Source organism: Ipomoea triloba, chromosome 4, assembly GCF_003576645.1.
Source record: "Ipomoea triloba cultivar NCNSP0323 chromosome 4, ASM357664v1".
Lineage (NCBI taxonomy): Eukaryota > Viridiplantae > Streptophyta > Magnoliopsida > Solanales > Convolvulaceae > Ipomoea > Ipomoea triloba.
In genome coordinates this window covers 5,189,682-5,200,504 of record NC_044919.1, presented here as the reverse complement: position 1 = coordinate 5,200,504, position 10,823 = coordinate 5,189,682, and the positions used below count along the sequence as shown (strand labels likewise).

General features: G+C 34.1%; 1 protein-coding gene and 1 long non-coding RNA gene across 3 annotated transcripts; both read right to left on the bottom strand.

The window, feature by feature from the left end:
* Positions 1 to 426: 426 nt before the first annotated feature.
* LOC116017675 lies at positions 427 to 2,918 on the bottom strand. The gene is made up of 5 exons (XM_031258300.1): positions 2,885 to 2,918; positions 2,727 to 2,786; positions 2,530 to 2,643; positions 2,242 to 2,433; positions 427 to 2,108 (listed from the first exon to the last, which is right to left on the bottom strand). Exons 2-5 carry the CDS (start codon positions 2,767 to 2,769, stop codon positions 514 to 516), a joined length of 1,944 nt encoding a protein of 647 aa, XP_031114160.1. The 5' UTR covers positions 2,770 to 2,786; positions 2,885 to 2,918; the 3' UTR covers positions 427 to 513.
* Positions 2,919 to 7,661: 4,743 nt separating this feature from the next.
* Positions 7,662 to 9,270, bottom strand: LOC116017287. 2 transcript variants are annotated; one of them, XR_004097868.1, is made up of 2 exons: positions 8,763 to 9,270; positions 7,662 to 8,167 (listed from the first exon to the last, which is right to left on the bottom strand). It is a non-coding gene; the product is annotated as an uncharacterized LOC116017287 (long non-coding RNA). The 2 variants fall into 2 exon arrangements; XR_004097867.1 differs by having other exon boundaries at positions 7,662 to 8,158.
* Positions 9,271 to 10,823: the final 1,553 nt, after the last annotated feature.

Genomic DNA, 10,823 nt, shown 5'->3' with positions numbered 1-10,823 from the left:
AATGGAGTTAAGTAGTGATGTTTAGGTGAGGAGTCTTTTCTCTTTAATCATCCATTTTGAAAGATCATCATCACATTAACTTTTTTTTCTCCATTACATGATTAAGAATGCTATCATTAATTACAAAAGTATGCATGCTAATAACCACCTAATCAGTGAAGTATGGGCTTCTGGCTTTGTTGTTGGTGTTGATGATCAAATCATGAAATTATAAACTGAAAACCATAAATCAATAGACATATACATTAGTTACAATCAAAGGCAGTTTTTCATCCCTCCAAAGTCCAAACCTCATTGGATTTCCTCATACATAAACCAAGAAACATTTAAAAAAATTGAAAAACAAAACCACAAAAAAGTTCAATTCTAGTAATGTGTAGAGTAGCATCACTCTCATGTTTTTCACAATAAACACTCTGCTGACAAGTCAGAAAAGATCAATCATGTAAAATCAAGAAAATTAAAAAAGAAGGAAAAGAGTAAATGATGATGAGTGTGTTGATGAAAGTTTTTTCAGTTGATGGTAGCTGTGCAACAGATGCATGTGCTGAAGAATGAAGGGAGAGGCTTTCGCTTCCCATTTCCGCCTTTGGGTGAAGCTAATGCGAGCTGATCGTTTGCTGGAGGAGGGATGTTCTTGAACATCATGTTCCCTTCCTTCATATCTGCAAGCAAACTGTTTGATGTTTTGTCTGTGAGGTTACCATTTTCGTCTTTCTTTAGTGTGATCAAGAATGGACCAGCATCAGGATCACTTCTCTCCACTCTAATGGTTTTCTCTTCCACTCCCATTGTATCGTAGTCCAGGGAGTCTCGGGCGTATGTGGCTTGCAGAGCTGTGTTTTGGAAGTCGATTGATAAGCGTCTGGTAGGGGGCTTGTCAGGGCGGAGAAGGGGCGTTTGATCAGATTCAGAAGACCTTGCATCAAAAGGAATGCCAAAATCAAAGCTCGGGAACCTTCTGGTTTCAATCTGATTGCCTGCAGGTTGTTCTGAGCTGTAGTCCACACTGTACCTCCTCGTGGTTTCCAGCGTTTTAGAACGAATGACTGGAAGTGGAGAAATGATCCCGTTTGCACATTGCTCATCGGATAGGTCTGCTGGTATTTCGTGTTCTGATATTGTCCCGGGAGGTTGTTCTTTCTCTGGCCTTGGGATCCCTCGTACCTCATTTGTGACGAAAATTTGCTTGATTGTGTCGCTATCTGGTAGTTCAGAACTATTACCAGCACCCTCAAATTCCAATTCCTTGGCTGCATCATCACAGCTATCATTGTCTTTCTTTAACGTTTGCTCCTCGTCCTCTGTCTCGTTTGTGAGACAATCATTGCGGTCGCCTAGTTTCTGGACAATGCTGTCATCTCCAGCCTTCTCTTCTTCATGGTTATGGACAATGGAGATCTCTTCTCCTGAGACTATTTCAGTAGCTTCTTTAGCATCAATGTCGGGTCGAGACACCAAATCCTGCTTTTCTATGGATTCAGTTCCCAAACAAGAAATGGAATTCTCCTTGGTTGAATATCCCTCTTCCTTTTCCTGGTTATGAGACTCTATCATGAACTCATTCACTTCCTGTTCTATAGGCTCTGTCTGATTGACTGGAAAACTGTTCTCTGAAGCCATCTTAATCTCCTGAGGAAGAGACATACGTTCTTCGTTTGGTTTCGAGGCTGCATCAGAACAGTCTAATGTATTCATCTTGGCAACATCTTCTTCTAGATTATCCAAATTCAGCTCAAGATTGCCCTCTTTATCACCTTCATTTCCCAAACCGTTTTCAACCTTATCCCTCGAGCTCACAGCTGCATCTTCTTCCTCGATCGCTCTGTCTGGTTGAGAAGCCGTTTCTTCCATCATCAGCTCATTATTTTCCTCGTCCACATCCTCAACATCAACACCAGAAGCAACTACAGCACTAGTATGCTCGATTTCTGTCTTCTTGCAGTGATTCATATCATCATCACTACAAGAATCATCCATTTCTGCAAAATTCTCTCTGTTGCTTGATGGTGGATTGGACTCGGGGTCTAGAAGCTGGACAGGACCATTAATGTGTGTTAACGGATCAGACTTAGAGTCGAGATTTGCATCAACGTTTTCCACCTCCCCTGTCGTGATTTTTAGCACATTAAGCAGAACCCAAGGTGAGATTTTTTGTGCATATATACTTATCTTGTATGAACTTCTGATGCATATGAGATTAAACTAAGGAGCATAATTAGAGCTGTGGGAGATGCTAACCTGAGTGAGTAAAGGACTGATCACTACTTTCACTGTTTTCTCCATATTTTGGTTCCACTGATTCTTCATCCCTCCCCACTTCTTCAATCGAATCAACTATCTGGACACCACTCGATTTTATAGCCAAATCCTTTGCTTCTAACTGAACTTCAGAAAACTGAGAAACGCGTTCCTTATCCACCCCGTCTTGCTCTATCAGACACGAGTCACATTAGAATTGCGCGATTAACTGAAAGTGATAATGATAGCTATTCTTATTATGTTCATGAAACGGAGAAAGATGCTAACCATTTCTACTAACTGGTGTTACTTTTTCGACGTTATGATCATTTGCAGAAGGCGGGTCATTCAGAGATTCTTCGGCCTGCTGTGGAGCTTTAGTATAAGCAGCCCCCTCTTCTTCTGAACCATCAAGAATCAGCAGAGTTAAAAGCTGAAATCTGCAGAAAGTTTCTGAGAAAAAAAACACGAAACTTTTTTCGTACCTTGGATTCCTGATGTGTTTGTGTTCCCCATCTCTGTTCTCATCTTCAACTATCCAAATCCTGCAACACAAAAAGTATAGTGGAGTAGGTAATGATCAACACTGGGACTCCAATAACACTCCAATGCACCTCTATATAAATGGGAATTGAAATCATACCATTATGATGATTATAGTCATGTTCACAGGCTAATCACCACAAACACTGTAGAAGGCAGCTTGAATTTAGGGAGATTTGCAGAGGGGTTAATATTCGATTGGTACGGGCAATTCAATAGTAACTCTTCAGGTATAACACCCAAAAGTATGCCAATATATACTTAACTAAACAATGCTTTGTTTTAGCCTATCAACAATACACTGCTTATATGATAATGTTTTAATTTGCTGGTTTTTTCATTACTTTTTGCCAGTGTAGCAGCCATTATTCCTTTTAGGCCAACCACAACTGAACCTCAGAATAGTTTAATGTTGTCTGTCTGCTACACAAATGGCCCTTCGCGGCTTGCTGTTGTTGTTTTTGGGAACAGAAGGGTATCTGTCACAGGAATTAGGATTAAAAACACAGTTCTGATGCCATGTTTTGGGATAGGAAGTCAGTGCCATGATGAAACAATGGTTAATCAATTCGGTCTGGTGCGAAATCCTCATTCATCTGCTCGAGGAGATGAGGCGCGAAAGGCGCCCACCAGCAGCTATGGCTCACATACACCAAACAACCATTGGTGCTAATTATGAAATCAAGTTGGGAGAGGAATATGAGTCCCATGAATGACAGAAATGATTTGTTTGGCTCTACATTTTTGGCTTTACAAAAAGGTTTTTGTGCATATAATAGCCAATCAAGCCAGCACAGATCAATTGGTACTTGGCTAGACAATCATAGTTGCAATATGCTTTTTTTTCTTTTAATACCTTAGGTATCAGTGTTAACCCTAATCCCCGAGAATCCTTATAGGAGATAAATCACGAGTTGCATCATCAATCCCTAGGTATATTGATCAAGGGGTCTTTATCTCCTCTGATCGGTTAAGGTCTTTCTTTCCATGATCCTGGATCAGGTTTTCAATGGGATTCAAACTCTCACACTGGAACAAGACTTTAAGATGATCGGTTGAATCAATTGGCCTAGTTTTGCGGGTCACAATATGCTTTTGTTAAGAGGTGGGTCTATTGATCAACATTTCTTGGTGTTAAAGGCTTATTCCAATGAAAGAGTTGGTGGGATTGAGCTTTGATGGTGGCAGACTCATCATTTCAGTCATTTTCTTGAGAAATTTATGCCTTGTTTTATTGTAGTTTAGTGAGTAAGATGGACCCTTTTTGCCTTTTATTTTTGTCAATCAGAGAAATGGGAATGTTAAACAATGAAGGTTTGGTGGGGTTCACTGTATAAATAAATTAGTTAATGAAATGATTAGACCAAATTGCACAAGAATATGGAATGCCTCAATGATAATATTCATTCCACCACCGCCATTGAGAAATGTTTTATTTTATTTTATTTAAATACATGAAAACAACACCACCCCGCTCAACGTTAACATAAAAATTACAAGAAATGTGATCATATTACTCCAATATAATCGACAATCAATAAAAAGTCAAGTGTTTAATATATATTAGCAACTATCCAATCACATACTTACTATTCGTTCTATGAATTGAAGCGTCTTCCCCTTGTTGCTCCTTTGTATTTCTATCTACACAATAATTTTTATATCACAAAAAACAAGTCCATACTAACGGATCAAGTCAAAATTTAAATAAAGTATCAAAATTTGAAGAGATCATCACGTATATGCATGGGTTCTACACTAACCAAACAAAAAAATTTCAAATATTAATGTGACTATTAGGCAATAGAACTATAGAAGTATTTGATAAAATAATCTACTTCCATTAGAATTGTGTTTCATGTCCATTATAAAAAGTAATACATGATATCATTTATTAACTACTCATTAATTGATGAATTATGTCATGAATTAATAATAGCAAAAAAAAAAAAAGAAAAAAAAAGAGAAATGTAAAAGATGATGTAATATCACAAAATGAACATTAAAAAATAATTTTAATCAAGAAAAGTATATAACCTAGTCACCTACCAAATACATGTCAAGTTATCTTTGCCTTACAGAAAGTCCGCAGCTATCGAAAAGTGCGTTTTAGGTAAAGTGACTTTAGTCAATAAAGGATTACAAGGAGGTAAATCAGTTTAAGTTGTTCATAATTAACTGACTCAACCCAATAAGACTAATACATAACTTCTACCTAGAGCCGAGACTTAAAATTTTATAATTATTAAACAAATTGTTCGATCAACTTAGTTGGGGTTGCCACATATCATTTTATCGTGATTTGAAGGATGGTATGATAAGAAACAAGAGCTCTAATAAGATCCTTTCTTTGTGCCAAAGACCTTGTGGTCAAGTGGCATAGTTGTGGCCCTTTCAAGTGAGAGGTCACAAATTTAATCCCTCGTAATGTGTGGACCATTAAAAAGGTACATTTTTAATATACGAAAAGTATATTATTTGTATACTAAATGTACATTATAGAAAATAATGTATTTTCAGTATTAAAATAATATACTTTTTCTAAATATAACACAATGCATGGTAGTCCATGCATCAAAACGACGTCGTTTTGATTAATGAAAAGAAATGGCAGAAACGACATCCGTTCTGTGCCTTAACTCAGTATGTCGGTTTCATTTTATATACACTGCAGTTTCCTTTCAACACAACTACGGTTTCTTTTCGATATAACTACAGTTTCATTCGACATTATACACTCAAATATGTGAAACTATTATTCAGTTTCCTTTCAACCCAACTACAGTTTCATTTGACATTATACACTCAAATATGTGAAATTATTATTCAGTTTCCTTTCAACGCAACTACAGTTTCTTTTATAATACATTACAGTTTCATTTCAACACAACTACAATATCATTTCGATATAACTACAATTTCATTAGACAATATACACTCAAATATGTGAAACTGTTATTCAATTTCATTTATATACACTACAGTTTTTTTTTCAACGCAACTACAGTTTCATTTTGATATAACTACAGTTTCATTTGATAATACAAAAACAAATGTGAGGTAATATCATTTGAGATGAACTATAGTTTCATTTACGGAGTTCCGTTAATATGTGACGGCAGCCATTTCTTTAAACGATATCGTTTTTGGACCATGGTCCACTATGCCCATATTGCCTTGAAAAACTGCAAAGATGACGAGACTATATGGGCCTTTGGACTTTCCATCTTGTAACCCTAATAACAACATGTATGGGCCTTTAACATCATAATGAAACCCTTCAAGTGCTCTAATTCTGGTAAGTCTAAAGTAGCTGATTTAGGAATTCTGGCAATTTATATCGTGAGTTCACATAATATTATTAACCCTGTATTGAAACAACATCCTTTTGATATTTAAATTTTAACAGATTTTGCAATTTTCTGTTTTTAATGCTTCTACACAAATATTAATATATTCGAGGTATAAAATTCATTCTTAAGGTATAGAATTTTATAATACATGATAAAAAAATTCATAACACAAGGCACATACACATGTTATATATTTACTTGTTTTTAAATCTGATTTAGGTAAAGACTTTATGTTCTATAGGCGCATAATTTCACAGTACAGTACAAGACAAATTCATAACATAAAACACACAATACATTGTGTATTACACAACTACTAATATATTTTAGGTACATAATTCATATACTCTAAAGGTACAAAATTTCATAACACAAGACACAAAAATCCAAAACACAAGACACATACACGTACAATAATTATTGGTGACGAATGAATTAAAATATTATTTAAAAATAATAAACGTGTTGTTCAACTATCAATTTAAACTTTTAGTTATGACGGATTACAACATTCTTCAATTTGATAGCATGAGTTCGAACCCCCACGTCACCCCATATATATATAAAAAAAAAAGAGATTACAACCCACATAAATATATATAAATGCATATATAATCTAACTATTAGTAGTTAAGACGGAACACATCTTTCAATTATGAAAACTGATTAAAATGAGAGATGGAGAAAATATATAGATCGAAGATGACGGCAGTTGCATTATCCATCGTAACTTCTTCATCGCCGTATTCTCTACTCATGCATGTCACCTTCACTTCACTTCACTTCCACGTTAAGTTGGAGAAATATAATCTTTACTTTCCTAGAGCATCCTTATCAGTGGAGTTTTTTCACGGTTCGTGAGGAGTTTTTGTAGGTGTGATTAGGAAAGAGAAAATAAGAGGTGATTAAAAAAAATTAGAAAATAAGAAAATTGAAACAAAAAGAATCTGACATTTGCAAAAAAAAAAAAAAGTAAAGGTAAAGTCAGAGTGGCCGCCAGCTGACTCGCCCCAGCGGGCGCGTGTGGACTTCAGCGTGTGGACGCGCCCGTTGGGGCGCGAAGTGCCCTAAATTAGCAGAAGATATATTTCATCTCAAAAAAACTTCTACATCAGTTCACAAGATTAAAGCCAAGTTCATACACTGACATTATCCAAGAAATATGCACCGATAATGATGCTCAATTATATTCCAAGATACTTGGAACAAAAAATAAGGGCACGTTTGGTTCGCGGAAAATATTTGAAGGGAAGTGGAAGTGAAATTCTGTGGAAAAGTAGTTACCAGGAAGATAAATTATGTTGTTTGGTTGGTGGAAAAGAAGTTGCTGGGAAGATAAATTCTGTTGTTTGGTTGGATTTAGAATGGTAAGGAATAATGTGTATAAAGACCTAAATGCCCCTATTATTATTATTATTATTATTATTATTATTAGTGGGTGTTAAATATGCTTTGAAAAAAGAAGAATAAGAAAAAATAAATAAATAAATAAACAAGACAAAATTAAGATACACATTATACTAATGTTGCAGAATACCATAATATTATAACAAACAAGTTTCAAAATATTACAAAATACACATGATATTCAAGTTAACAAGTTCATCCTTTTTAGTTTCCAAAAAAATAAGCTAACATCATATTTTTACATAGCCAGCTTCATACTTACAATATGATACTTTCTAACTTGACAACAAAAACAACAATGCATCAGCCTTTGGTCCGTTGCAAGACTCCTTACCACAAACATGTTCAATATGTAGCAAGGAACCTTTTCACCCATTCAAGCCTTTGGTCCGCTGCAAGACTAAAAAATACAAGCATTTGATTTGGATATTCAGGAAGCTTGATCAAAGCCATAAACTTGTCATCATATTCCAGCCCCTCAATCTCACTCAACTTACCCTCTAATTGCTCAATTTTTTGTTGAAGAGTCAATTCAGTTCCAAGACTTTTACTTATTTTGTCTCCTACCGATTCCAACTTCTCACTCAACATCATGGCAGCACCAAGCAAAGAATCTGCAGTAACTATTGAGAGATGTTGTTAATGCCATTAAAAGTACTAAAGCACTAACAGCAGTATACATCTCTAAAAAAACAGTCAAAGCAGCCACAATCCTTTTTCTTCTTTCAGCAATTCTAGTTATACCCAAACGAGCCATGACTGCATTAATTAGGAAAAAAACATGATTGGATTGGTATTTTGTGCATAATTAGGCCAAATAAAATAGTATGAAGCAAGATGCATAGATTACGTACAGTATGTACACTACTGCAGATTTCCTAACAATACTGCAAATTAGCTTTTATCCCTTCCTTCTTTCAGACGTTGGCTTTTAATTAACCAAAAACACTACACACATCAAAATCCAATTAATTATACTTTCACAAATAAAAGCATACTTCATATATACATACTGTACGTACAGTATATAAATACACATTACATACACAAATATATATATATATATATATATATTTAAGCAAATAAACAAACAACACAGATTCTGCTCACCTAAGTATTTTAAGCAATCTTTAACCAAGTAATCTTTAATCTATCCACAAATAAAATACAAAGTGGAATTAAAAAAAAAAAACAAAGATGTTAGAAGAAATCACTTACCCAAGGCTCTTGCTACGGTAAAATGGCTATAGTGCTTGAACTATGGACTATGGTGTTGAAAAAAGAGGAAGAAAGACGCGAGAAGAAAGAAGAAGGCACCGATGGGAAGAACAGAGAAGAAAGCAATAAACGGCCGAAAGAAAAGAGAATGAGGAAACGGTAGAAGGGAGCAAGAAATAACCCTAGATTTGCCATTTATATGTATGTAATTAAGAGAGAAGTACATGGGTAAATTAGTCCTAAAACCAGAATTTTTCTTCCCACCTGCAACGGAAAAAAAAAAACCACCTTTCCCCACAGATTTTGTTTTCCTGAGAAATGCAGAACTATACTTCCATTGGAAAACAAATTCCAATCAACCAAACCTTGGAAAAGACCAATTTCTTTGATTTATGGGAACCTACTTCCCATGGAAAACTTTTTCATGCGAACCAAACATGGCCTAAGATATTTTCTACATTCTCCACAGGGAATTGAAGATGCATGCACTATTGCCGTGTTGGAGATGTCCATCGATATCCTGCTTTAATTTGGTTGACGCAGGTCAATTAAATTGTGACACAAGCTTTGCCAAACCTTCCATCACTATAGTAAGGGAGGATGACATATCTATAGGAGTGGATAAGATGAGAATAAGATGACGTGGATTTTTTCCAACTTAATCTGATGAGGTCAGTTTCATCTAATTTAATGAAAAGTCTCGAGTTTGGGTCATGAGAATGCAGTTACCTTAAAACTCATGAGAGAATGTTTGGTAAACACAAGATGCGAGACCACAGGTCAAGCCAAATTCAACTTTACAAGTAGATTTCATAAATTAAATATTTACCTATTATATATTTTGAGCGTATAAATAAAAGAAATCATCATCACCTCAACAAGAGAACTTAAATCTAATTTGACTTGCTCAAATTGGGAGTCTACTCAAAATAGTGAAATACTTGATCACTTTCGCATGCCAATTTTCTGCAACTTAATTGCAAAGTTTTTGACATATTTGCTAAGAGATTGAATGGACTAAAAAAAAAAAAACTATTTTAGTAATAAGAGTTACGTAAAAGAATTATGTTTTGAAAACGAAGACTTAGAAATTTTCATAGTCTAAAAATAATAATAATAATAAAACTCAAAAAACAACAAAACCCTGTTAATAAAGTTTCCACTTAAATTCTGATAGGTGGTGTGACGAAACCTCAAATTATGTCGTATCCTACCTTAAATAGTTTTAATTTAGGTTTATTGGTGAGAAAATGTCTACTTCATACAACTAGAAATTTCAAATTAAACATTTCTAAGCAACATTCTAACTATATAAATAGAGATTTTTAGAGAAAATGGTTAAATATACTCATGAACTTTATACAAGAAGTCAATTAAGCACCTAAACTTTTAAAATTTGTAACTAAACTTATTAACTTGTTATTTTCGTGTATTTAAATCCAACAACAAGTAAATTACATGTAATGACGTAGTATTTTTTTCAAATAAATAATAAAAATAAATTAATATAAAAAAAAAAAGATGGCAGCGACAACCATTGCTGCCATGCTATATATATATTTATTATTTACTTGAAAAATGTCACATCAACAACGTAACTTACCTACTATTACAATTTACAAGTAATTAACCAGTTGTTGAGTCTCTCACAAAAAAAAAAAAAAAAAAAAAAAAAAAAAAAAAAAAACACCAGTTGTTGAGTCTAAATGCATGAAATAACAAGTTGATAGGTTTAATTATAACTTTTAAAAATTTAAGGTTCTAATTGACTTTTCATATAAAGTTTAGGGATGTATTTGACCATTTTTCTAAATTTCTATTCAAATATAGCCACCAATTAATATATATAAATAAGGAGAATAAAATTAATTTTTAATTGAATATATTTGTCAAAATACAAATGTTTATACTGAGTGCTAAACATTCGAATATAATTATCACAAAGAATAAATATTTGAGGTTTTCCAACCGATAAGCCTTAAATTTATTAGCCTTAAATCATCACAATTCAAACAGTTGGGTTAATAAATATAACTAAGAGTACTTAATCTAGAAATATTG